Source organism: Drosophila takahashii, chromosome 2R (genome assembly GCF_030179915.1).
Source record: "Drosophila takahashii strain IR98-3 E-12201 chromosome 2R, DtakHiC1v2, whole genome shotgun sequence".
NCBI classification, from domain to species: domain Eukaryota; kingdom Metazoa; phylum Arthropoda; class Insecta; order Diptera; family Drosophilidae; genus Drosophila; species Drosophila takahashii.
The window spans coordinates 26,449,703-26,477,680 of record NC_091679.1 but is presented as its reverse complement, the minus strand read 5'-3'; the positions used below and the strand labels follow the sequence as shown (position 1 = coordinate 26,477,680).

The following is a 27,978-nucleotide window of genomic DNA, read 5'->3' as shown; positions in this document are numbered from 1 at the left end:
TTACCAGATCTTCGGTGCACCTATTATCGGGCAACATATTCTTCCAGGGGCAACAGATCGGGACACAGGGCTTTAGCTCGTCTGCACATTTATGGAAACGATTTAGTTCTTTGGAACTGGAAGTAAACGCTGAATTATCAAATTCACATTTGAGAGTTTCCGCAACTGATGCGATGATGATTATAAACAAAACGGTATCAAGCATCATCATAGGCACCTTCTTATATGAACAACCAAACTTGACTGACCCTTGATGAATAATTTTAAAGATTCAAACCAAATCACAGCTTTATAATAATTTTTATATTTATACACCCAGAGAAAAATAAAAATTATTAAATGTTTTAGGTATAAAAGAAATAAAATATTTATATATGAAACAGGTTCATTGAACCTGTTGTACAGTTCTGGTTTTTCTGTGTGTACAATTCCCCTTGGGGACACTACTTGCGATAGGGAAAAAAAACTTTCCCCAGATGTTGTTTTATATGTGGGTTAAACTGAAATCGTTTCGGGCGAAATTCGGTTGGAATGTTTGTAAGCAGAATGCAATGTATAGCGATAAATGAGTTCTAATATACATGGTTCAAAAGCAGAAAAATCTGTCTTTAGCTAATTCCTCAAGAGAGATCCCACTTTGAAACCAGTGGCATAAAATCCGTTAAATAGGGGGCTTTCTGAGAAAAATATAATGGTATTTTTGCCGACTGGCCCTTCGGACGAAATCCTACTTTTAGACTTTAAAAACGCTATCGCTTGGTCATCTACGGTCTAATAAAATCTATTTTTTTTCTCGTAATCGGCTACGGAAAGGCAGATTTTTCTGCTTTTGAACCATGCCAATTGTTTCTTCCGTTCGCAGGATAAAAATGATTTTGTGTTTTCTTTTCAACGCGATTATACGGCGAAAGAGTGGTAACATTGACAAAATAGGTATGAGGTAAACTATTGGAAGCAAGTGGCTTTGCAATCAATGTGGTACTGTCCACATAAAAAAAAAAAAAAACAAGAGAGAACGCTATAATCGAGTGCCTCGACTATTAGATACCCGTTACTCAGCTAAACAACTTAATAGAAATATGCCTCCTTTTTTGTTTTTCGAAGCTGGAATTAGCTCCCGTTTTTTACCCAGGGAACTCCACGTGGAGGCCTTCTAAAACTTTCAATTCTGCCTAGCACATCTTCCGTCTCTCTCTAGCGCAGGTGAATGCACTTGTGAAAAACGAATACGAGCAAAAAGAGACAAAATGCGCGCCCTTTTCAAATAATTTAAAATTTGCAATAACATATTGTGAATTAGTGTGACCACAGAAAAAAAGGACAAAAAGTTCAAATTAACCATCTGAATAGATGGCGCTATTGTATATTGAATTGAGCCATCTACCCCAAGATATTGGTACTACTGGCCATGAAAGGCGGAAATGTAGGCGCTAGACAGGTTTAAGCGTTAAATGGGTTTTGCGGGCGTTAGAGTGGGCGTGGCAAACTTTTACTTGGCCAATCGATATGTATTGACGAAACAAATACATATCAGTTACTATTTTCATAATAGCTTCAAAACTGTGGGCGATAGAGAGGGCTAGTGGGCGTTAGAGGGGGCGTGGCACCTTTTTGAAATAAACTTGCGCTGCGTAGGAACTCCCAGAATCTGCATGCAAAATGCCAATCTTCTAGCTTTTATAGTTTCCGAGATCTCAGCGTTCATACGGACAGACGGACAGACAGACAGACGGACAGACGGACAGACGGACATGGCTAGATCGACTCGGCTAGTGATCCTGATCAAGAATATATATACTTTATGGGGTCGGAAACGCTTCCTTCTACCTGTTACATACTTTTGCACGAATACAATATACCCTTTTACTCTACGAGTAACGGGTATAAAAAGTGGGGTGGCCGGGTTGACATGGAACGTCCCATATAACGATTTTTTTCTTATCGTTCACTTTTCTTAAACTATTTTTTTTTTTTCGTGTTGACTGATGCATAATGTTTTTAAACCAAAACAAAATTTAACTTAAATTTTACTTTCTAATTTGATTTTAAGTAAATAACGGGTAAAGTGATACTAGTGATTATGTCTAAATATCACATTTCATATTCATTCTTGATAGAAAATTGAGAAACTTAAGTGCATTTTAAAAAAGATTACGATGAATTACAAACCCTTAGAAAAATAGCGTCGTCTTTGAGCCTGGCTTCTTGTCCTGTAAATTTTACGGTGGCGGAACTTTATCCTTTGGCATCCCGAGGCCAATTTGCCCACGCATTCCGCCATTCTGGCTGTTTAACACATCACCTCCCGTGACACCTGGCTATGTGTTTCCGGCTGGCGCACGTAGCAGCTATCTAAATTTCAATTAGAGTTTAAACCACCCGGTCAGGAGGAGCTGAGCTCCCGTGGCGTGTTTAAGAAACCAGGTAACTGCTGCGCCACCCACTCCGTTGGAAATAACTCAGCTCATTAGTTGCAAGTTCATGTGCGGCAGCATTTTTTCGCAAGCTCAAATCACTGGGTGGCTGAAAAGTGAAGGAGGAAAGTACCAAAGTGCCTCCCACTATTACATCTTGAGTATATTTACAAATATAAATTTTTCTGCATTTTTTTGGCGTTTTTTGATACGTCTTTTGGAAACGGCGCATCATAAATTTGTTGCGAGGGATTTGGTTTGGGGTATCTGGGCAGGTTTTCCTCTTGAGTAACGATACTTAATAAACCCGCATCATTTTCCCATTTGGTACTCGCACTCCATACGATCCCCTGCCCCAAAACCATCGTGTTGCCACTTCCACTTCCCGTTCCTGTTGCTGCTTCCAAATTACCTGTCATTTCGAAATTATGATGCCAAGGAATCGCTGCTGTTGGCTAAGGACGGTCCGCCCCTGGAAGCTGTCTTCCTGCAGGGGATGCAGGAACAATTTTTATGTTTATGGCAAAAAGTGCCTCCTAATTTTATTTTCTTTGCCGCGGGGGCACGGGGCGCGGCATTTCCTGCACACATATCTCAAACTAATGCCAGCGTCGGGCAGAATGTAAAACCTTATGCGTATTTTCCGATTGTAATCTCTAAGCAGGATGAGGGTATGTATCATTTTGGGAATCATCCAGCCCGACGGTGCCTGTCAGCAGGCCTCACACATGGCTTTTTACTCAAGGCAACATGACAGCCCGATGATATCCCCTTAAAGTGGACATTTTCAGCAGGGAGTCGAAAGTAAACACGGCATCCAGAGAACGGTTAATATGAGATTTGCTTTTTGCCAAGAGCTGACAACTGAGGTTTTGATTGGTCGCAAGGGGTGGAGTTGTGTCATAAACCAAATGAAAGTCAAAAAGGCAACGGAAGATGATGAGCAAGCTTTTGACAGATGAACACAAGTTTGGGCCTAGAAATCGACCGTTCTGTTTAATATCAAGGAATAAACTTTGGGTAAAATCTCAAGTTTGGCCAATAAAATTTAACATTGGACGTCATTAATCAAGAATTTGAGGGTAGAATTTATTTATGTTTAGACAGTTTAAACACATTTGAGATAATCACAAACTCTAGAACAAAATGAATAACCCATATTTTAACGCTTTCAAATACCCTGAACAAATCCAAGATTTCAACAAATGTTTTTTAATTCGATTTAAGTCAAGCAGTAAATTAAGTCGATGATGATCTAAAATTTCGGAATTATTAACCTTTTTTCTCTCTTCGACATAAATTTGGTGGAATGACCAGCATTATGATCCTACTTTAAATGATTTCTAGGTCGAAATCTCTGGAGCCAAGCTGCCGTCCGGCAATTTTCCGTCGAGGCTTCGAACGAGGAGCACCCCGGCACAAAAGGCCAAGGAGCACTTGACGAATGACCACGAATGATAGTCCCTGTAGACCGCCTTACACCACTCCATTGGTCTCAGCTGCGACCACAGTGACATATTGGGCTGAAAAAATTTGCAGGAGAACAAACCTAATCGAGCTAAAAATAAGGGGAGGTGCCAATGAATTACGGTTTAATCTCGACGGCTTACTTACCAATTTGTGTCGCGATATGTACACTCACGTCGGTAGATATATTTGGAAAATATGTTTTATCTGCCCAGGTATATAGAGCAGAAACGAATGGCAATTTCATGACACACTTGCTCAAAAGAATTTCTGATTTTGGTTTTGCGTATACATTTTTCAGATTCAGAAATGCAAACAAGCAAGTGGGTCAAGACAGCCAGCCAGCGGGCAGATGTGTTGATTTGGCAAGCTTGTTAATTAGCCAAGAAATTTATTTGCGAACCATACACACTAACTTATATACGATAAACAGATTAACTTATGCACCATGTGCATATTTACTTCACGGAGCCGCTAAAGTTTTTCTCATTACTCAGGCACTGATTGCAAATAGTGCAGAAGATTTGCTGGAAAAATAGAAAATGTTTTTAAATGAGAAATAATATTAGAGCAAAGTACCTTAAAATTAAATTGCAGCTCTACTAAGTTCAAGAACGTGTTGTTTTAGGCTATTTGACTATCAGCTAAAATTTCGAAAATTTGAAAATCGTTTATAATAAAATTGTAAGCGAATTTCATTTAACAGCTATGAAATTAATTTATAATGAAGCTTAAATATTTAACATTTTTGAATTTAAATCCATTTACTTGCATTCCATATTTTCAAATTAAAAATTAGGCGAACTAAGTAAAATTATTGAATTTTAGATTCCATGGATCGGGTGAAAATATAAAACACCGTCAAAAATAATTTAGAAAATGTTCTAATCAAAGAGAAATCGAAGATTTTTATTTTTCGCATATGCAAATCTTTGGAAATTAGTATCAGACGTCTTTAAGAAAAGTTTGATAATAAATTACAATAATAAATTTGTATTCCACTTAAAGGTATTTACTGCATTGCTGAAAGTCTGGAAGTTATATTTTTCGGAGAAGTTCAAGAAATTGCGACAAGGATTTATGGGAAACCCAATGCTACAATAATTAGCCCGAGTGAGTCCATAAAATTCCACTTACTGGAAGCGAGGATCGTGCGTATCCGCCGCAGCCTCCTTGCGAGGATCCCGTACTCTCGAAATGCCTCAGCCAGGACTTGATCACGTTCGTCGGCGGCGTTTGATAAATGCTGAACTGTTTCTTGAAGAGCCGCTGGGCTCCGCTGATCGAGTCGTTGCTCTTGTAGTAGGCGCGTATGACGAACGCCCGGTGCACACCCGTCCACTGATCCATTCCGAATGCAACTGGCGCCGCCGCGGGAGAATATGCTATGTGCCCACTGGCACTGCCAGTTTGTTAGTTCGCTGGTGCGACAGTTTTTGCTAGCACTTCCGGCTCATGGCCGCCATAAAAAAGCGCTCGTTGCCATAATGAAATATCTGAAAATTTTGTACGCAAAAAAATATATAAACATTCATAATTATTTGAACGAAATTAATTGGTCGTACCGAGAGGGGTGGGATGGGGCGGAAGGTGGGGGTGCCGATGCCTATATGTGCATCGTTGATGGTCTAAAATTATCCACCGCACGACGGCTGACGCGGCGTATGAGCAATCTGAATTTCTTCTTGTTAGAAATTCATTTGGGGTCGGCCGTGCCTAAGTTTCAAGTGCAAATTGTGGAAGCCCCCTCAACTCCTCCCTCGGCCATCAATCAATCAATCAGGCGAAGCTATCGTCATTATGGTTCATAAGCGCCAGGGATATATAATCATCAATGGGGGCGGGGGCGTAACTGGAAAAGGGGGCGGTGGTGCGTCCAAAATCTACTTGAACTCATTTAAAGTTTGGCTACAACTTAAATCCGCTTTGCGATTTTGGCAAGTGAGTAAGCAGTTGGCTCTGCCAAAGTCTTTAAGCTGTTTTGTTGGCTTTATTCTGCCATCGATGCCCTAACTTGTGGCTTTCGGGCTTTGTCATTAGACGTTTATGAGAATTCCGATTAAGATTGTAAATTAAATGTTTTATTTTGTTTATTTAGAAATATATTTAAAAGGACATGAAAGTTACTTACATAACATGCATTTCGCAATTCAACATTTTTTCCATTTGTATTTATTTCTACTCCTGTTTAAGCTTAAAAACATTTAAGTTTTTGGATGTCAATTAATCTTCAAAGTTTTTTGAAAAATAAATTTAATGATTACTGTCGAAATATATTAGCAATTAAGAATTCTTTACAACTATAAAAAAACAGCATTTTGGTTGCGGGGAGTTTTCAAAACAAGTTTTTGTTGCATACTTTTTAAATGGTTTCCCTTTTCATCTATCCCCCTAATCAAATTAAAAATATCTTAACTATTTGTTAACAATACAATGTTTTTGAAGGTGAGACTGGTGAGTTGAAAATCTAAACTTTTTTTAAAGTCTCTTCTCAGCAAGTCCACCTGTATTTCCCTCATTTTTTCCATGCTTGCTAGCTTTTTTAATAGCTCGTTGCAGTGAAGCTTTTTTCCATGTTTATACGAAAAGTGTATTCAAGATTTTACAATCGAGAAGCATCCTGCTGTTCTTGCTACTTCTTTGTTGATTTTGTTTCACAGATTTTTTCGATTCGCCATTTTGCTGGACCATCGAGCACGTAACTGCAATACAATGCACGGCCATCGCTTAGCTAGATATAGATACATTTATGTAGTTTTTGTTGTAGTGCTGTGCTTTGGCCTTTGTTGCTGCTGCAGCAAAGTTAGCAAATGCTGCTGTCGCTTTGCCATTTACACAGTTAGCCGGTCTAACAGGCGGAAGGGGGCGGGGCCGAAAAGGGGGCGGCCTGGAAGGCGGCCATCCATCCATCGCACGTCCAACCCACTCCTCTTGTCGCCCAGGGTATGTGTGCATCCTTCGTTTCCGTTTCTTTTTTTTTAGCTGTCTCTGCTTGTCATTTTGACACCTTCATTTGCTCTGAACATTCAGCTCCAGTCAGGGGGCAGTGATTCTGTTTGCTTTTGTAACTTTTTTTTGCTCCCTACCAGCCGAATGTGTGTGTATGTAATGGTGGTGTATCTGTGTGGGGCGGTCGGGAGCGTCAATTTGGGTGAACATTTTTTGAGCAGAGCGTTCTGGGGAAAATGCAGCACCCTACGGTCAGATAATAAAGTAGTAAATGAATACATTGTCTGGTAATTGACACTAAAAAGAGATAGATAAAAAAAGTATAATTGAAATATATTAAAATACCATTTAAGTTACAACTCCTTGTAAAAAGGGTCTTGATTTATGAGGAAATAAATGTTATTTAAAAATATATTTCATTTTACAAAATAAAATTCTATTCATTTCAATTCGGAAGATTAAATTGGGTGACTGAATACACGTGGTTTATTTACTAGATACATATAAAATAATTCAGATATTGAACATTGTATGAACATAAAAATTAAAATGTTTCGGAATAAGCAAGATTTGTCATCTTCTATGGAAAATGCGAGAAGTTTTAAAAATAGGCATTTGTACACATGTAAATTTTGTGTAAAAGTTTTGCTGCTTTTTTCAGACAAAGTACTTTAGGTCAATTTTAAAATTGATTTTTATTGTGCACCATCTCGTTCTTTATACCCTTGTAGAGGGTATTATAATTTCAGTCAGATGTTTGCAACGCAGTGAAGGAGACGTTTCCGACCACATAAAGTATATATATTCTTGATCAGCACCAATAGCCGAGTCTATCTAGCCATGTCCGTCTGTCCGTCTGTCCGTTTCTATGCGAACTAGTCTCTCAGTTTTAAAGCTATCGCGATGAAACTTTCCCGAAGGTCTTCTTTCTATTGCAGGTAGTACATGTGTCGGAGCGAGCCGGATCGGTCCACTATATCTTAAGGCTCCCAAACAAATATAAGAAAATTCATTGTAACTTTGTAGGAAGTAGGCGTTTTGATTCTTGACTACTTAAAAACAAAATTGAAATAAATCGAAACGCTGAATCTGGAATCCCTGGAACTACACCGAGTGAGTATTCTTTTATCTACAAGGGTATATAAGCTTCGGCTTGTTTAATTCATTTATAATTTTAAATGGCGCTAGATGAAAAATAAATAAAAATACTCAAAAATTATTTTTTTTGCCAAGCTTTCAGATGAAAATAACAACCATAATGGTTCCAATGCAAAATACGGCCCAAACTAAAAAAAAAATTTTTCATTCGCGGTTTTCTGCAAATCGGCATTTTTTATCTTTATAAAAAAATAGTATAATGTTCTATACATAATTCTTGTTGGCTCCTAAAAGTTTAGTCATGGGACCTCCATTACCTTCTGCATAATTTAATAAAACATTAAAAAACAAAGCAGTCTTTCGTTGTTATACATTAAATTATATTAGACGAACAGTTTCGTTCTTCATGAATTCCGGGAGAACGACCGTTCCCATTTAGGTAAAGCCAATAGGAAAAATGCAGTTTTGTATAACAAATAAATCCCTACCAATTTCAACGTGGGACCTTAACTTCTTGCTACTTATGTAGTTATGAATTTTTTTTTAAACTTTTTTAAAAATCCTTTTTGAATGGTGTGATAGTATCATAAAAATTAGATATCGTTCTGAGACCATGAAGAAAATCTCGATACGTTTCACAAAGAATCACTCATATATGAACTTTAAAACTCTAAATAATTTATCAATATGAGTGTAATAGCTACTATCTATAATATTACATCCTTCCTCTTTCTCACTCTTTAAACCGAAATGCCTGAAGAAATACCCGCATTGTCGTTCAACCCTTGATACAAAAAGCAGACCGAAAAAGAAATCTAGAGGAAAAAGCAACAATGCCAAGACAAATGATCCAATGACTGTCTGACTGCACTTTGCCCCATATCAACCAGCCCAAAAAACGAAAAAAAGAAGCGAGCAAAAAATTTAAGGAAAATGTATCGGGTTAGGTCGCCCTCACCACGTAACCCCGGCTGCTGTCTCAATTTCGGTAAGCGTCCGTTTTTGTATGTAAAGTTGGTGGATTTGGCACCACCCACGCTGGATGATGATGACAAAGGGCAGCGCAAAAAGCAACTCTGAACTGGGTCAAGACTTCATTGTTTATCTTTTCGGAAGCACTAGTATCTGTGTGAGCTAAGAGCCGGAAAAGAGGATTCCCACACATACTCGAGCCCGCATTTGGAACTTGCATTAGATGGTTTCAAGCATTCTTCAGCTGGCAAATTAGCCGGGATCCGAGCTTACGGTTATATATTAAATTTTGCATGGCAAATGCGCCGAAGAAGGTCAAATAGCAGGGTGGCCAGGGCAGCCGGACGCTATCATAAGCATTTCACTTTCCGGCAGATAAACATACACTCCCATTTACATGGAGAAAAATTTATGGAAAAAACCTTTAAATATCATATCCTAAAAACAAGAAAGGAAGTTAACTTCGGTCAGCCGAAGTTTATATACCCTTGCAGGTATGCCTACCTAAAATGTTGTTTTTACATTGTCAAAAATCAAAAAGCCTACTTTCTATAAAGTTTTTTCTATTATTTTGTTAATTATTCCTATGGCAGCCATAAGATATAGTGGTCCGATCCGGCTCGTTCCGACATATGTACTACCTGCAATAGAAAGAAGACTTTTGGGAAAGATTCATCGCGATAGCTTTAAAACTGAGGGACTAGTTCGCAAATTATAATACCCTCTGCAAGGGTATAATGATATTCATATATACAAAAAATTTAATAGCGATTGAAAACTAATTAAAAATAGTCAAGGTTAAAAAAATAAAAAGATTGCTCTTCGGAGTCTTGAACCAGATCATGACAATTTTTCTTTAAAAAGGATTTTAAATTTTTCTCAATTTTGGCTTACTTAAACATAAATTATGACGTACCGTTATTATTGGATTAATTAAAAGCTTAATGAGTCAAACGATTTTTATTTGGCAATAGAATGTATAAGCACAGGGTAAAATTGTAAAATTGTATAACTCCAAATTTGTATACCGCAATCCTATTTTAATGCACAAATTAGTGTACTTTTTTTTTGTATAAAAGTAGATGATATCAATCTTCATATTTTACTTTAGTTTCAATACCTAAGATGGTTCACTTAATCATACACCCAGAAAAAAAAGAACGAAAAAAATCAAGAACATTTTTCTTGATTTAAGAACAATCCGTTCGCTATTTTTTGTTCATGAAAAACGAACGCCGCGGGGTCAAATCATGAACTTTTTGGTAAAATTATGAACGCGTCACAGAAAAGTGTTGAGCTTTGAACGATTGTGGTCAGATTATGAACAATGGTTTTGAAATTGCGAACGCTGTTCGAAAAACATGCTAGTCTAGTGCCCCGTTTGCCCGTACTTGAAAAATTGGTTCCGTGGTCCAGCTGTTAGACCGTCCGCCTTTGACACAGAGTAGCCCAGGTTCGAGCCCGCGAAAGGACGTCTCGAATCGTAAGTTTTAATAAAATATTATTTCTAATGTTAATATGTACTTCTAATAATAAATAAATTATATGACAACAACAAATTCTAAAATATAACATGTATTAAAAATAATTCAACCACTAAGAAAAATAATATCAAATACATCTCTACCAGGCGCACAGTAAAAACAGCAAGTGGCAAGTCCAGAAATCTTGTTTATTTTTAAGAACTTTTTGTTCTCAAATTAACCCCAAAATGTTCCAAAAGTGAACCCATTCGTTCGCAAAACATACCAAATATTTCGGTCAAATGTTATGAGCAAGCGTTCATGAACTGACAACAAACGGGCTTACGCATTTTTTGACCCCGTTTGGGCTTGATTTTTGAACGTTTCGAACGGATTTTTTTCTGGGTGTATGGACAAAAAGTTAATAATAAATTAAATCATTTTGAAAAAAATATAGTTTTTTAAAAATTACAACATTTAAAAAAAATATATATATTTTTTGCTATGGTATTTTGATTTATGTTATCATTTTATTGCATTGCTTTAAAATAAATTTTTTTTTTCTCTGTGCAGCAACGGAATTCGTGGAGTTCGCTTGGTTGTAAATCTGGCTAAAACAGGATAGCAAGCTCCGGCAGATGCAGCGGAAGCGGATGCAGGAAGCGGGTGAAGCGGGGGATGCGCGGTGTGGAGCGGAGAGGAGAGTCCGGAGAAAGGGAAATCCCATCGCCAAGACACGCGCGGATGTAAGGCGTTGATAGCGTCGGCTTATCGGCCTTCCGAGAACTGGGAGCTGGTGCTCCCGGGATGCATCCTGCTGGGGGACACATTGCGTGCGCGGGCATTAAAGGAGTCTAAAAGTGGGGGAGCATATGCTGGATGCAGCGCAGAAGTCGAGTGAAAGTTGGCAGCCAGAACAGGCCACTTACTTAGCGCTCTTTTAAGCTGATTTACCATACTTCTGAGTTGAAAAGTGGGTAAAGCGTCGGTATTTGTCGAATAAAATCTGCAAAAGCCTTTAATTGATAACATTTATTATGTTATTGCACTATTATCCAAATGTGTGGCTATTAACCCGTATCTGTATTGTGACCTGGTAGATACTTTTCTTCTGCTTCTGTTATCAGGATTCTCTAAAACAAAGTTTCAAAGAGCTCTGAATATTTAAACCAATTCATTTGGCTACCAATTTTCAACATTATATTAGAAATGTTTATTTTTCTTTATATAAGCTTAAACGTATCTTTATGGGCTTAGTATTAAAAAATATTCAATTTATCTATGGGCCAGGAGCTTAGCCGTTTTTTAATGTTAACGTTATTAAAGGTTTTTTTGTGTTCTTGGACCTCACAAGACAGAATGAGAATATAGCATATTTTTGGGATGAACTATAATTGTCAAGCCGAAAAGTATACTATTCATTTTTGAATTTTATTAAATCGTTTACATTTGAAACAACAAATTTTGCTAGGTTCTCGTGACTTGGCATGTGGACTTAATTTCTTTAATTTTTTTTAGCTATTTTAAAATGGTGGCCGCAAGCTTTTTGTCAAGCAAGATTTAACAAAAAGAATTCCAACTGAAGATCAGATAACAAGTTAAACATTTATTTTTACCAGAGACCGTAATCATTACAAGTGATATAATAAAAATCAATATTTAATGATTATTTATTGATTTTTATAAATTGAACTCCATTTTAATAATTACTTGTTGAGTTTTTTTCAATCGCTCAAAGAATAATTATTATTATTGTGAGCGAAAAAAATATCGATTAAAAAATAATGATTATTTTTTGAGCGTTCTTTTTCCCTCAAAATATCGCTCTTCTAAATATATAAAAAATTATTTTTTAAACTTTTTTTTCAAATCTAAAAATGAGGTTTTGTGGGGTCGTCGAGGTTCACTTTATAATGCTGCGAAAACATTTTTCCAAAGAAACTACTGAGAAAGGAGATATCCCACTTTGAGCGATATTTTGAGCGAAAAAATAACGCTCAAAAAATAATCATTATTTTTTTATCGATATTTTTTTTGCTCACAATAATAATAATTATTCTTTGAGCGATTGAAAAAAACTCAACAAATAATTATTAAAATAGAGTAAAATGTATAAAAATCAAGAAGTAAAAGATCATTGCGGATATGGATAGAGCACACAAATAGTAGCCGATTGGTATAATTCGTTTGTTTGTACGGCTTTTCCAAGTGGATGATTTTTTTGCTTGAAAAATACATCGATAATCATTATTTACGGTCCCTGATTTTTACATTTTGTTATTGTTGCTTTGCTTAAGTAAAATAAATACATCTAAAAATTTAAACAGGAAGTAGGTTCAGACAGTGGGTAATTGTGAATAATTATCATATCGTGGCAAGGTCACCATATGGAGCTTAACTCGAAATCACTGGAAAACTGCAACAAGTGCGCTGTTTCCCGATAAGTTGGAGCACACAGCGCTGTGTGCGTATACCAATATACGGTTTAATCCATACTTTATGACGCAAACATTACTGAGCAGTGCGGTTACGGTCTTGGGACCTTCGACTACTACGGTTGCCACCCATTATGCATACCCCCCTCAAAACCCCACCAGCAGGCACGCACCCACCCACACATAGACTAAATAGTTTATGTTGTTTACCATTCAGATGACTGTTGTTGCTGCTTTGGCTGCTGCACTTTGGCATTAAGCGAACATGGAGCACGTCCTGGACACTGAAAGTCATGAGAGGCTGTTGCAAAAGTGGTTTGGTTCTTCGAATCGGGCAGTAACGGGCTTATGGATAAACATATAGGACAACGGCCTACCTATTCATAATTGGAATTTAAAACAAGAGGGAACGTTATAGTCGGGTGCCCCGACTATCAGATACCCGTTACTCAGGTAAAGGGAGTGCGAGGGAGATGGAGATAGAGATAGAAAACGTTGATCACGCATAACTTTTTAACGAATGGTCCGATTTGAAAAATTTCTTCTACATTTCGATAGGTATTGATAAACACAATAAAACTGCATTTTTACTTTTCCAAAATATTAAAATTTTTAAAATCGTATATAAGCGATGGTGGGCGTTAGAGGGGGCGTGGCACCATTTTGAAACAAACTTGCGCTGCGTAGGAATTCCTAGAATCTGCATGCAAAATGCCAATCTTCTAGCTTCTATAGTTTCCGAGATCTCAGCGTTCATACGGACAGACGGACAGACAGACAGACGGACAGACGGACAGACGGACATGGCTAGATCGACTCGGCTAGTGATCCTGATCAAGAATATATATACTTTATGGGGTCGGAAACGCTTCCTTCTACCTGTTACATACTTTTGCACGAATCTAGTATACCCTTTTACTCTACGAGTAACGGGTATAATTAAGCTTTCAGCAATTCCAAATATTTCTTCGGATAAGAGGTATGTCTTTTGTTTTGCCCTTCATCACCAAATCTTAACTGTTTTAAAGATGATTTTGTAATAATGATTTAATAATAAATGTCACACATTTTTGGTATCAGAAGAAAATATAAAAATAACGATAGTGACCAATTTGTCGGCTGCGCGTTAGTAGATCCAACTCTCATAATGCCTTTGGAAAATTTTAAAAGTATCGGAAAATTACAAACAAATATCTTTAAACATATTGAAAACAAGAAAGGAAGCTACCTTCGGCCAGCCGAAGCTTATATACCCTTGTAGATAAAAGAATACTCACTCGGTGCAGTTCCAGGGATTCCAGATTCAGCGTTTCGATTTATTTCAATTTTGTTTTTAAGTAGTCAAGAATCAAAACGCCTACTTCCTACAAAGTTACAATGAATTTTCTTATATTTGTTTGGGAGCCTTAAGATATAGTGGTTCGATCCGGCTCGCTCCGACATATGTACTACCTGCAATAGAAAGAAGACCTTCGGGAAAGTTTCATCGCGATAGCTTTAAAACTGAGAGACTAGTTCGCATAGAAACGGACAGACGGACATGGCTAGATAGACTCGGCTATTGGTGCTGATCAAGAATATATATACTTTATGTGGTCGGAAACGTCTCCTTCACTGCGTTGCAAACATCTGACTGAAATTATAATACCCTCTACAAGGGTATAAAAATAGCAACGCCATATCTTCGCTTCTGTCAAATGGATTTTTTTGAAACTTTTTTAAAAATCCTTTTTAAATGGTGTGATAGTGTCATAAAAAATAGATATCGTTTTGAGACCATGAAGAAAATCTCGATACGTTTCACAAAGAATCACTCATATGTAGGTTCTGGACTGAAAAATAAATCAAGCATATGTATTTATTTTTAGTATAAATATTCCTATTTTCCTTGAATATTCCAACATGTTTCAAAAACAAGAAAGGAAGCTACCTTCGGCCAGCCGAAGCTTATATACCCTTGTAGATAAAGTAATGCTCACTCGGTGCAGTTCCAGGGATTCCAAATTCAGCGTTTCGATTTATTTCAATTTTGTTTTTAAGTAGTCAAGAATCAAAACGCCTACTTCCTACAAAGTTACAATGAATTTTCTTATATTTGTTTGGGAGCCTTAAGATATAGTGGTCCGATCCGGCTCGCTCCGACATATGTACTACCTGCAATAGAAAGAAGACCTTCGGGAAAGTTTCATCGCGATAGCTTTAAAACTGAGAGACTAGTTCGCATAGAAACGGACAGACGGACAGACGGACATGGCTAGATAGACTCGGCTATTGGTGCTGATCAAGAATATATATACTTTATGTGGTCGGAAACGTCTCCTTCACTGCGTTGCAAACATCTGACTGAAATTATAATACCCTCTACAAGGGTATAAAAACGATGCGAATATCAACATAAAACATTTATATATTCAAAATTTAATATGCATAAAAATAAGAAATCGTGTAGATTTTTAATAATCATCATACATTATTAAAAAAATTATTTTAAGTAAGGACCAGTAAATTACGTATTTTATAGTAAAGAACTTACAAAAAAACTTACAAATATCCAGTCGGGTATTTAAATTATAATAAATTTTACTTAGACTAGTATTACTGGGCCATGTGACCCACTGTGCGCTGCCGAGATTCGCAGTTGCCCATTACAACGTCCGCAGAGAGAGAGAACAAGTATTTTCTCTCCGCTGCCAGCACTGACGTTTTCTTTCTGTGTGCGTGTGCGTCCGTTTTTGTCGAATCCGTGTGATGTGCGCGCGGCTGTAAGAGAGCGAAAGAGTAACCGTTAAAATTGCTCTTGCTTGTAACTCTTTCCCCAAAAGTATCTGAGGTGCGCGCGGCTGTAAAGAGAGCCGCGTTACAAGCGCATTTACTATTGCGGCACCGTTCGCACACATACCGCACCATGTGCGACTGTCTCGCTCTTACAGAAGTAAAACAAGAATATAATGCTCTCATTTTCTCATTACGACGTGAAGCAGCGCACAGTGACCAAAATAATCATATTGGTTGTTTGGATCATTTTGGTTTCCAGATGAATATTATTCTTTTCGTATGAAAATATAATACGCTTATTTTCCTTTTTTTAAATTTATTTATAATTGAGACCCTTAATTTTTATAACCTAATACTTAAAAGCTAGTGTTTCATTATTACAAAAATTAATTTCATATAAATTATTTTACTCTTCCAAAAGAACAATTATTTATTTATCAATAAGATATTTTTATTAAATAAAAATATTTTTTCATAATTGTGGATAAAAAATGTTGATTGTACGATAGCTAGCTTCGACCACAGTGCAGTGGCAGCGGCAGCGACGCCTCTCATTGCTCTCATTTTCAGCAAACTGCAGCGGTTAACATAGCACTTACAGCGTGCGTGGAGCGCCCAACAGGGCGATTTGTAGGCGGCTAACATTTTGCGTGGACTGAGAAAAGCGGTTAACAGTGGGTAAGAGAGCGAGAAAATTGCGCTGCCGTCGCCGACGTCGCTGCGGCAGCGGTAAAAAGAGAGAAAAACGTATCTGCGGTTTTGCTTGGCGTTCTGTGGATTGCCAACCTCAAACAATCTTCGAGCTTCGAGCTAAAACTTTGTGCACGGTTGGAAATTGCCAGTAGCGAAAAAATAAAATAACAGAGAAACAGAGGAAGAAGAGAAGTATCTGAAAGAAAAGCGACAACAACAAAGCAACAAAAGCTGATGAATACGTGCGTTCGTGTGGGTGCCGTGCATTCTGCGTACACATATACATATGTGCGCTTAAATTAAATACTTTGGCTTAATTAAATACTTCCGCGGCGTCGTTTATCGTTGTTGTTGTTGATATTTTGCCTCTTCTTCACGCGCTTGTCTACGGTTATCGATTCTCGTCGTCTCGCTCCCCCGCACGCAGCGAGTTGTTGTTTGTTTGTTGTTTGTGTCTGTCACTCTCTCGCCCCGTCTCTCTCACTCTCTCGCCCGCCGTCGCGATTTGTTTGTGTACTGAAAAGAGGCAGCAGCAAAATAAAAGCCAAAAGACTGCGAAAAAGCATAAATAATAAACAACGAGACAAGTGCAAAAAGCGCAGCGAAAAGGCCAGGTAAAAAGAAAAGCTGGCGCTAACGGTGAAAGTGAGCCGTTATGTGAGTGCCTGTGTGCTTGAGTGTGTTAGTGAGGAAAAGCAGTGTATGTGCAAAAGCAGAAACAACATTTGTTGAATAAGAACAACCGGAAGATTTTTCCTTTGCCACCCACGAAAATTCAGCACAAAAGGGCCAGGCAAAAGGTAGTGCTCTCACTCTCGCAGGAGAGAGTGTCGGAGAGAGGGAGCGAAACAGGCGCGTGGCAGTGTAAAGAAATTAGTGTTGCAGTTGCAACGCTCTCTCTCGGCCGCTCTCGCACTTTTTTGGACCACCTTGCAACCCTTAGAGAAATTATTTCTCTCACTCTCTCTCTATAGCCATCTCTTTCTGGCATTGCCCTCTCTTCGCTCACAGGTTTCCACTTCTTGCATTTGACTGACATTCGCCAGCTCGGCGTCGAAGTGGAAAAACTCAGAAAATCCGAGTCGGAAAAGCTCCTTGCGAACGTTAGAAATTTTCACTTTGTCCCATCATCTCGTGTTTCTTCCTTTTGTCCGTGCGTGCGCGTCCGTGTTGCCAAGTTTTTCGGAGTTTTTTCGGGAGTAAGTAAGGTGACAATCAGGCAGCCGATGAACTGTCATCCAGTCTGATTTTTCCTTCTGACAGGTGCACAGTCGCACATTTCCACACTCAGAGTGCAGTTCTTCCACTTAGCGGTCTTTCGCAGCTCGTTCTTTTTAAATTAAACGATGTGATTGCAGGACTAAATTCAGAAGAAAAATCAAACAAAAAAACACAGTGAAACATTAAAGAACAAAAGACAAAATTTCCAATTTGCTAAATTGAAATTTGGCCAGTTTTTACCGTGTGTGTGTGCGCTTAAAATTAATATTATTTTGCATTGTTGTTGTTGCTGCCGCTCTCCACCATTTTGTAAGCGAAAAACGGGCTACGAAAATGAAAACGAACTGGGAAATAACAATTGCCGCCGTTGCGGCATATGAAAACAAAATAGAAAAGCGCACGTCACAAAGTTCAGCGTTCAGTTTTGCCGTCCAGTTTCCATTAATGAAAAATCCACCCCCACAAACAAAACAAAGTCAGCCGTCCGTCCGTGTGTCGCTCTTCTCCATGTGCATGTGTGTGTGCGGGGCATTTTCCGTTTTCCATAAGGGTTGTACTCGAAGCGGGCCGAAAAAGTTTTCAAGTTTACTTTTACGCGATTTTCACAGCACTTCTTTTTCGCTTCTCTGACAGTCCTCCATCTGTCCTCTTTGCGCCCCTTCGTAGTCCTTCTTTCACCGCTTTCTCCTGCTTCTTCCCTTTCTTCATTCTGACATTTCGGCCATATTCATTTTCCTGCTTCCTTTTTCGTTTTGTTATTTGCCGGCGCTTTTCTCCGCTTTTCCATCTGTTTTTGACAACTTTCCGAGGGTTGTTTCAGAATTTTCCTTACCTTTCCTTTGTTTTGTCCTTTGATTAATGCCCTTGGTTTACCTTTCCAATTAGAACGCATTATGGATTGTCATTTATATAGATTTCCCGATGTGTATTTCCACCCAAGTGGTTTGTATTTCCGATAAAAAATAATTGTTCTATTTCGTCATTCTTCCTTTTGGACGCCGTATAATTAACCCAATTAGATTCCGATAAGAAATGGCTCTCTAGTTCTATAAATATGGGTCTAAAAAGGGTCCTTTTCAAGTTGTGTAACGGTCATACTAATAGGTTAGCATGATTAGACATTTCTAGTTGTGTAAAAGGAATACTAATCGATTGTTCCCACCTTTCAATAGGGGGATTCCCTAAACTGTTGAATTGCTGAATTGTTGAATTTTGGTCAGCTGTTAATCAGCTGTTCCATACAAAGTCAACTTTCAGAAATTTCAGCAATTCAACAGCCTCGGGGCTGCTGAAAATTTTGTTGAATTGCTGAAAAGCCAGAGTTGTCACCTTTTTTTAAAAGTCGTGGCAACTCTGTAACATTTTAGTATCACCAGTACGCATTTATTATTTTAAAATCAACTTAGAAAGCATATTTGTGGTTCTTTTTACCTTGGTAACACTTTTAGACAGTTACTAGCAATAATAAATCAAATTTTACATGCTTTAAGTTCCGTGAAACTTTTCAACAAATAACAGCTGTTTGAAAATTCAACAGGAACCATTTTGGGTCGTTCCCTTAATTGCTGAAATTTTTTGATGAATTTTCAACAATTCAGCAATTCAACAGTTTAGGGAATCCCCCTAATTATTTATTAAAAACGATGAGAATTTGTGCACCCCTTTGCTTTGATTATATTGAAATTGTTTAAATGACATTTTAAAAATGACATTTTCTGGATTACATGGTTATCCAATGGTTTCCAATATATGTTAACTTTTAAAAATATATCTACTATATCAAAATCAATTTTAAAAACTTTGGCCTTAGTACATTTTTCAAAAGATTGTGGCCCCATTAAGATAAGGGTTTTATATTCGACCATAAATACTACATATAATTCCCCTTGATTGCCCCAAAACATTTAAATTATTTTTATGACACATTCAAGCTGCGAATCGTGCTTAAGTGGTATCTTGGGAATGGTAGGAAATTGGAAATGCAATTTAATGCCCAAGTTTCTGTTGCAGATTTAATGAGCTACGAAATACTTTTTCCCCATTTCGATTCGTTTTTTTGTATTAATAAAGACCTCACCGTTTGTTCTCTCTCTTTTATTCGTCTTGCAGCTGGTAAATCCAACTCAGAAAAACATTCAGAGGAAACCGGAAAATTTATCACGCAAATCAAAAGTGCAATAAAAAGTTGAAAGTGTTTTACACAGCGCCAAAGAAGGAAGTTGAAGCGAGAATAGTAAATAAATAAGAAGAGCCCACAGCTACACCGTCATATAAACAACAACCCAAACATCCCACATTCAACACCAATTACAAAGTAAACATTTACAGCTCATTTCTCGCAGAAGAGATTCGAGTGTAAGCCACAGAAAGAAAACAAGAAAACCTAAAATCGCGCGCGCGTTTTAAAAGCGTTTTCGCCCCAGATCTCTTACTTCGCGCGGCTTCGTCGCACGTAACTTAAATATATCTTTCGCGCAACCACTGGGCTCAGGCCTCAAAAATCCGCCAAAATTCTACACCAACAAACTTTAATCAGCCCCGAGATTTCGCTCCAGTTCGCAACGGCGACCACAATGCCCTACAACGGCGCTAGTAATGGCAGTGGCGCCAGCGGCGCCGGCGGAGGGGGGGCCACCATAGTGGTCACCGAGGGGCCCCAGAACAAAAAGATCCGCACCGGAGTCCAGCAGCCCGGCGAGAACGATGTGCACATGCATGCTAGGGTGAGTACTATCAGCTATTTTAAATTCTATTCGATAGATATTCTTAATCGATAATAAAATGATTGATGAATAAATGGAAATATTAACTGTTCACACTTTAAAAACCCCTAAAATATTTTTACTTGTTGGAATCAGCCAATGAAAACATTTTCTAATCAATTTTAAAAACCTTGACTTCGTTGTTAATATTTTGTACCAGAGTAGCCATTACTTTTTAAAAAATAAGGAGGCAACTCTGGTTGTTGATTGAGCAATTTAACAAATTAGAGAATAGCCCAAATGTCTTCAGTAGAAAAATTCATATGTGTGGTTGGGACTTTGTTGAGATTAGATATTTTTTAAATTTCTGTTTTTGAACTGAAAACTACAATTATAACTTGTATGTAAAGATCACAGATCTTTACCCATCGACTGAAAGTATTTTTCAGTGCAGATCCCACCTTTCCAACGGCCCACAAAGCTCTTTGGGTGGGTGATCCACTCTAGCCACCCTTATCAGATGCGATTCCTGTATTTATGCGTGTTTTCGGGCATTCGCCCAGCACCCGTTCAATCAGCCCTCACCATCACCATCACCACCTTTTCCCACTTCCTGATCCCTTGTATGTATTTTTTCGATGGGTGGCCATGGGCGTTCGGGGCGGCTGGCCTTGCTGATAAATCCGGGGTGGTGGTGGTGGTAGTTGCTGCGCTGATTCTGATAAAGTTTCCCGAATTGGGGGTTGAAGTGCCCGAATTGCATGGAGCTTATCGGGGAGTCGCGATTGCGAGGCTGTCTACGATATCGTACAGTTTTATCGGGAATAGAGCACAGAGCTAAATTAGTTTTTTACTATTCAATATTGCTGGAAATCGAACACAAAATCAAGGCATAGATACCTTTTTTAATAGACGTCCGAGATTGTTTTATTTCCAAGAACAAAAGGTTTTTGTTTTATTTACTTCCTGGAAAAAAATACCATTCGGATACGGGGAAAATCAAATGTTTATATTCTGCTCACGTTTTCTGTAAAAGTTTTTTTCGCTTTCATTAATGCTTAATAACGAGGAACCTAACTTTTATGATTTAAAATATTTTTTCTACGTACCTACTCAGCAATTTAAATGGGATTTCCCTAAAATGCTATTAAATTTATAAAGTTAAAAGCTAGTGAATTAAATTTAAAAATTTTCTCTTGATCAATTCGTTGGGAAGAAATAATTTAAATTAATACAATAATGAAGTGTAATTTTTGGTGTTTACTACCATGTGGATGTTTGCATTGCAATTAGCTTGCAGCTTTCTCCGGCCGTGGGCAACCATAGTAGTTTTCCACGGCCCGAACTTGTGTTCTCACCCACGCCGCCTGCAGCATCAGCATCAGCAATTGCAACATCAACAGCAGCAACATCAACAGCAGCAGCAACATCAGCAACAGCAACAGCAATTGTTGCTGCTCTTGTTGTGTTTGTTTTTCGGCGAGGGCTGGAAAAATCGATTTCGCCCAGTGGCAGTTGCTGGGAAATTCTCGTTTGTCTGCTGGCGACTTGCCGGCGCTTATCGGCGCTCGTTTCGATAAAAATGTTGGCTCTGGCTCTGGCTCCTCCATGCGAAGGCAGCAGTCAATAAAGGCCGGAGAACATGATAAACAGGCTGTGCTGTGTGTTCGATGGTTTATTGATTCGGCAGGGCGTCCCTAGCAGAGGCACAGGGATATTACTTAATTTCGGCGGGCGTTTTTGCTGGTTGGAAAATTCTTGTTGTATTTTGCCGGCGGATAATGAGAAAATGCCATTGCCTCTCCGGCATGGAGAGCGAAAAGCCATGTGAAAAACGCTCTTCTTGCGGCCGCGCAAAGTATGCAACAATTTTTCTCTTAGCCTGCGCTCAAACAACGCCTAATGGCCTCCTCATCGGGATATATACATATATTAAATATATTTATATAGATATACGTACATCTGTTTGTGGGTGGCCTTTGAGCTGTTGCTTCCGTCGGCTGTTGGTCTGTTGATGTTGCTATTTGCTGTTGCTAGTCCTGATGTTGCTGCTGCCGCTGCTGCTCGTCGCACACACTTGACTTGACAGCGCAATTAGCACATGAAGCAGCATCTTCTCGGCATTTGAAGAGTTGCGCTCGTCGCCTGTCCTTTTCCTTTTCCGTAAAATCCGCCGGACTGGATGGAGTCGTTTGTCGCTTGCCACTTGGCATCGTTTACGGTCTCGCTGGTTACCTGTGGACCCATCCCATACCATCCCATCCCATCTGCGTACGTGCCCAAAAGGCGGAGGAGCAGCAGTTGGTTGCTCTTCCAAGTGATTAAGTGCACTCGTAGGCGGATGCGCTAAATCCCATGAACGAGCCAAAGCCAAAGAACTTTGGCCCACTCGTCGTGTGGCAGGTTAAACGATTTAGTTCTTGCCCTTTCGCCAAAGCAGGGTGAACTGAACTGTGAGTGGGGGACGACGAGGCAATGTGTCAGCCATCAGGAGGGTGGAGCTCTTTTGACCCACTAATGACGGGGTAAGCCCATAAGCAGCGAAAGGGAAATCTAATACAATGCTAACACAAGTATCTGTAAAGCAATTCAATCCTCAGAGGCAAGGCAAGCTTAAAGATCTCATTAAAATGAATAAATACCCCGAAACTTTAGAAAAATATATAGGAATATTAGATATATGAAAAGTATAATGGAGTAATTAATTATCATATAACATGATTCAATTCTGTTTCAAGCTGTATTTACTTATTTACTTTCCATCGTGTTTTAGCTGTATTTTACATAGTGAAAATGAGCTTTTGTTTATATTGGGCAGAATACTATAAGTCAAATATTATTGCAGCTTGGATATTTTCAAAAATAAAATTGAATTTTACAAAATATTTGGTAATCAAATGGAAAGAAAAAGTATAGTTCAGGAATATTCAATTTTCTGATGGGATGCGCTTTTGGAACTCTGCAAATCAAATATGCAAGCCACCAAATTTCGTCTGACATCTGATAAAATCATCAGCATCAGCATGCTGCACGTCTGTCATTTGCACTTTTCGCCCCAGACGCACGTTTCCCTTTCCTTTTTTTTTGTTGTCAGATCAGAAGGGTCAGCGGGCAATGCGTTTGGCTGCGACATCGTCACCAAAAACGCGACTTTCACAGCCGCCGATGCGTCTGGCTGCGTGACGCATGCTGCAGCAACGAGCATCCACATCCACACGCTCTCCGACATGGTCATGGCAAATAAATTCTGCATCCAGACCCCGCCCAGCCAGACCGGCATCCCATCTACATCCACATCCACGTCCACGTCCATCCCATCCTCCCAGCCATCCATCTATCCATCCAGACAGTTATAAATAGAGCAGGCAGGCAGACTGCAGTCTGACCAGCGGACGATGCATCCTTGGCAGCCACTCTGCTCAACTCCACTCCACTCCACTCCAGTTGCCAATGATGTATTCAGAAAAAAATGGGAAAAAAAGATTTGAAACCATTTTTGGTGGTGCGTGTCTCGAGGCCAAAAACCCGCATGCAACCCCAAAATGAAAACCCAAACCCCTGGACAAGATTTTTAACCTGCCCAAAAAAAGGGGCAAGTCTAATGGAACGGATGCAACGGTCAAAGTGCATTTCCACATACCCCTTTCCCGGAATCAAGTTCCTAATTAAATGCAATGGAAATTCGGGGTTGCTATTCATCTTCAATTTTGGTTATTCGCTTTTCAGCGAATACTTTTTCGGCGAACATTTTACCTTTTACTGACCAGCTGCTCCCGCCGCCGCTGGTTCGCTGGCCTTTTATTAAAGATAATTGATTTTTATTGTCTTTCACGTTTCAAGTTTTAATTGCAAAAAGTTGCCATCGATGTACCGCAGGGGTGGCGGCATCAAAGGAAAGGGTTGTTTGCCTCCACCGCCTGCTGACTGGGGTGTATTACACCCTCGACTTGGTCTCCTGTTGCAGTTGTGTAATTGAACTAATTGAAATTGCTGTTTGCCAGGGACTTTAAGGTGGAGTACCGAATGTCCTTGGTAAAGGATGCATCGTCTCTTGATCCTTTTACAGGAAAAATGCATAGCTCTGACTAGCTAATTGGCTCACTGACAGAAGAGTAGGGATGCCTAACTAAGCTCTCTTGTCTTAGGCAAAGCTCGGCAGCTTTCGCATTTTCCCTCAAAATCTGTTGGTGAAATCCGTCAAATTCAAGCAATTTATCTTTTGATGGACATAAGAACGGAGCTTCAGAGACCATCATCATCATTGTGCAGCGTGGCCAAAACTCGAAGCTACTATTAGCAATGGCCAACTGCTGCAATCAATTGTTCTTGCGTATCGATGGTCATTTGATTTTCTCCGCTACCCAATTTTTGGTCGTAGGAAATGAAATTCCTTCTCTGATTCGAATACTAAATTAGACGCACAGTTGTGTGTACATCGTGAATAATAATTTTCGATGTTCATATTTCGGTCAAAGCTATCATAAATTCAAATTCGAATGGAAAGTCTTGTCTAGAACTAGAAAACAACTCGATAAGAGTTTATGAATTCTAAAGAGATAACAAATATGTAGAAATTTTTCGGAAGAAAAGTTAAAAAAATTAGATATTAAAAAAAATATAAGTAAATAAACCTTACAATACATTTTAAACAACTAAAATAATTTCATTTTGTATAATTTTTTTGGTTTCAAAATATTTATTCTTACTAATTCCCAATTTCCATATTTATAGAAAAGGAATTTCCTATGAATATTAATTGGCCTATATATTCACAGTCTTAAGCTTCATTTTTGACATTTCCCACAACCATTCGATGAATTGCCATCAACAATCGCCCCCAAAAACAAGACATCAACCATGATGACATGATGACGATGCGGGCGATGGTAATAATGGCCTGTTAGTAGCGTTTCAAATTAACACCTTGTCATTATATTTCTTGGATTTCCTTTCGAGCGTAATAAGGCGATTTCATGGCATTAAAAATACATAATCTAAGACAGCAGCAAAGTGATTCTAAAAATAATTTGTCAAGTTTGTTTTCGTTATTTCTTTATTTCTTTTTTTTTTGTTTGGATGGATGAGGTTGTCGACTTAAACTCCAATTACAACAAATTATGAATCGTGTTGGAACAGAGGAGCAAGTATTTCTTTGCGACAAGTTCGAGCAAAAAGTTCAATTTCGACGCGCTGTTATGTTTCTCCTCCGTTTTTCTCCCCGTGGCCAAAAGATACATTTTGTTCCCCTGCTGCTATTACCGCTGCTTTCTTTATGTTTCATTCTTTTCTCTTTTTGTCATTTACTTACATTGCCTGGCAAATGTACGGTGAAGGGGGAAGCGGGGGGCCGTCGTGTATTTGCCGGATGTCATGCTGGGTCTCTCCCGAAGGTCGGAAGTGTAGTTTTTTAAGTACACGTTTATATATAATTTGATATATGGCGCATTGTCATTTGCCATCTTATGTGGACAACTATATATATATGTACAGTGTACACATTGTCTTTGGGGGAATCAGAATCAGATTCTGCAACTGTATCTGGAAGATATGAAATTGGGCAGAAGTAGAAGATGCACCAGAGCGGATTTTGGTTCTTTTTTTGTGGAAATGGAGCACAGTTGAACGAGGTCATCTAGCAATGTTTTAAGGGAAAAACTTGAAACAAGAATTGCTTTAAAAAGATATTAAGTTCTTGAAATAAGATTAGAAAGTATGTGAAAATAATAATTACAAAAATAAATATTATAATAAAGTGTTAGATAGGTGATAATTTGAATTTATTTATAGTTTGCAAATATGTATTGCAATCAACATATTTTTTTTAACACATCCACCCCTGTAAACTTTTAAAATCAGCCACCCTTCTTGAGACTTCTGTCAGCTGCATGCTGACATGTTTATTTATTCATAGTCGCACTTGCGTATCTAGTTAAGGTGCTTTTCAATTTAATTTTATTTCGGGACCCTTTATTTACACTTTCCATCACCCGAATAATCAATGGATCATCGCCTGCTTTTGTCGCTGACATGCGACATACTTTTAAATGCCAATTACGAGCGGCTGCTAACGGTTCTCGATTCCGCCGCTCTTCTTCTTTAGCCTATTACCTTCCTCGCTGCTGCTTTTTGAATATGCCACGCACACGCTGTCACTATCTATTTGAACCCAAACCCAAACAGAGACCCATGTAATGCAGCACTTTGGAAACTTGCGTCTGGTACACAGCAATAAATTTTGATTGTTTTTTGAGGAATAGTTTAAAGTGTATATTTCGAAATAGTTATAAAAAAACGCTAAAAGTTAAAGTTTTAATCCGTTAGCATGGAACATTTAAAAATAGAATAACTTACCAATCATTAGAAACTTTAGTTTGTTGACGAATGAAGAAAAAAAGAAGGTTATGCATCTTTTACCACTTGGGAATTATAAGGTCGTTAAGTATCTATTAAACATTTTTTGTTTTTTTTTCAGATTTTATTATTGTAATCTTTCAGGGTCTAGAGAAATATGTTATGTTAGCTTGGAAATTTTGTTTATCCTAAAAGTTAAGAAGATATACATTTTTCCGTGTATTAATGTGTGCGTGTGTGGGAGGGGTGGTGGTGGTGTTAGGTTTGTTGGGGATGAGAAGGTAACGCCGTGACTTGCATAGAAATGTACTTTTTTTTCGTCGCCTTCGTCGCCGCTGTAGTTCTCCGAATTCCTTTTCCCCCAACTGTGGGTCTTGCCTAATTCGCTACGCTACAATTAGTTTTCATTTGCCCGTGCCGCTTTTGCTCATCGCACTCTGCCTGCCACGCCCCTCTTCCCTGGCCGCCTCCCCCTTTTCCAGCCTCCCACCCGCCGGCGTCTGAGTTCTTCGCTTTTGCCATCTTTGGGCCAGTTTATTTTCACTTTGAGTCATTACAACATTTTGCCATGTTCTTTCTGCTGTATTATTGCCATTATGATTATTGCGTGCCACGTTCTCGGTTGCTCCCTTTTTTTGTTTTGTTTTATTTTCCAGAAGAATTCTAATATCTTTTTGCCCGTAATTTTTCTGTTTTTCTTTTCGTTGTTTTTTTTGCTGTTCGCCTATGTCGAAATGAAATTCGTGAGTGAAATACCGTGATGCAAGTAAACAAAAGGCGCCATTATCAACGAGGAAAACTTTTCCCCTGGGCGCATTATGAGCTTTTGGTTAAGGAGAGTTGCGTTAAAGTATATATCGTATATGAGTAACAAAGAACCGTTAGCCATGCGGACTGCAAAAATGTGTGTGCTTGGCAATTTGATTTTTGCCACCGCATTTTGTTGTTCTGGAGTTTTCGGGTCTTCGCTTTTGATTATAAACGCTGACTAATGGAATTTCAGTTACATGCACTCCAAGTGCAACTTGTGTGCTGGATAATTGTTTATAACTTTCAACTGACAAGGCTTTACCTTAAGTTTTGGATGCATTCTAAATTGATGAAGCACCAAAGTTGGTACTAAAATCGAGTTACCATCAGTTGCTTAGATCTGTTATATAAACTTTTTATATAGAATACCCATGGGGTAAAGTTAACCAAAAAGCGTTGTTAAAAGAAAATTTGTTGAAAATTTTACATTTTCCCAGCTCACGAGAGCTGTTTAAAGTTTTTATCCACTTTTAAGCAGGGGCAACTTATGATAGATGTTGGTAAAATCATGAAAAATATTCTTTGGACTTTGCTAAAAAATATAGAGTCAAATATAGGACAAGGACTTATGGTTTTATATTTGAAGTAAGAGTTTAATCAGAAATATAATTGAATATTTTTCGAAAAA

General features: G+C 38.4%; 5 protein-coding genes across 22 annotated transcripts in view; 1 reads left to right on the top strand and 4 right to left on the bottom strand.

The window, feature by feature from the left end:
- Positions 1-3,482: 3,482 nt before the first annotated feature.
- On the bottom strand, positions 3,483-4,178 carry LOC108060455 (uncharacterized). Its single transcript, XM_017146167.3, has 2 exons — positions 4,029-4,178; positions 3,483-3,972 (listed from the first exon to the last, which is right to left on the bottom strand). The coding sequence occupies exons 1-2, from the start codon at positions 4,126-4,128 to the stop codon at positions 3,758-3,760; spliced, it is 315 nt and encodes a 104-aa protein (XP_017001656.2). The 5' UTR covers positions 4,129-4,178; the 3' UTR covers positions 3,483-3,757.
- A 55-nt stretch (positions 4,179-4,233) lies between these two features.
- LOC108060456 (uncharacterized) lies at positions 4,234-5,231 on the bottom strand. 2 transcript variants are annotated; one of them, XM_017146170.2, is made up of 2 exons: positions 5,019-5,231; positions 4,234-4,408 (listed from the first exon to the last, which is right to left on the bottom strand). In XM_017146170.2, exons 1-2 carry the CDS (start codon positions 5,229-5,231, stop codon positions 4,340-4,342), a joined length of 282 nt encoding a protein of 93 aa, XP_017001659.1. In that variant the 3' UTR covers positions 4,234-4,339. The 2 variants fall into 2 exon arrangements, with proteins under 2 accessions (XP_017001659.1, XP_070069896.1); XM_070213795.1 differs by lacking the exon at positions 4,234-4,408 and adding an exon at positions 4,783-4,912.
- A 26-nt stretch (positions 5,232-5,257) lies between these two features.
- TTLL6A (Tubulin tyrosine ligase-like 6A) overlaps positions 5,258-27,978 on the bottom strand; it is a 47,495-nt gene continuing 24,774 nt past the window's right edge. The window contains exon 5 of the mRNA XM_070213778.1: positions 5,258-5,377. Within this exon, the coding sequence (XP_070069879.1) occupies positions 5,321-5,377 (57 nt within the window). The 3' untranslated portion in view covers positions 5,258-5,320. The remainder of the gene's footprint in view (positions 5,378-27,978) is intronic.
- Positions 5,914-7,070, bottom strand: LOC108060457 (uncharacterized). Its single transcript, XM_070213759.1, is given in 3 exon segments — positions 5,914-6,645; positions 6,648-6,746; positions 6,749-7,070. Coding segments are annotated over 3 exon segments (270 nt in total). The 5' UTR covers positions 6,788-7,070; the 3' UTR covers positions 5,914-6,513.
- sm (heterogeneous nuclear ribonucleoprotein L) overlaps positions 16,452-27,978 on the top strand; it is a 105,356-nt gene continuing 93,829 nt past the window's right edge. For 3 of the 17 annotated variants that reach the window (XM_070213782.1, XM_070213783.1, XM_070213781.1), the window contains exons 1-2: positions 17,574-17,796; positions 19,597-20,210. In XM_070213782.1, the coding sequence (XP_070069883.1) occupies positions 20,061-20,210 (150 nt within the window). In that variant the 5' untranslated portion in view covers positions 17,574-17,796; positions 19,597-20,060. Of the gene's footprint in view, positions 16,881-17,527; positions 17,797-19,596; positions 20,211-27,978 lie in introns of those variants that run through there. The other 14 variants (XM_070213787.1, XM_070213786.1, XM_070213785.1 and 11 more) reach the window with 11 other exon arrangements.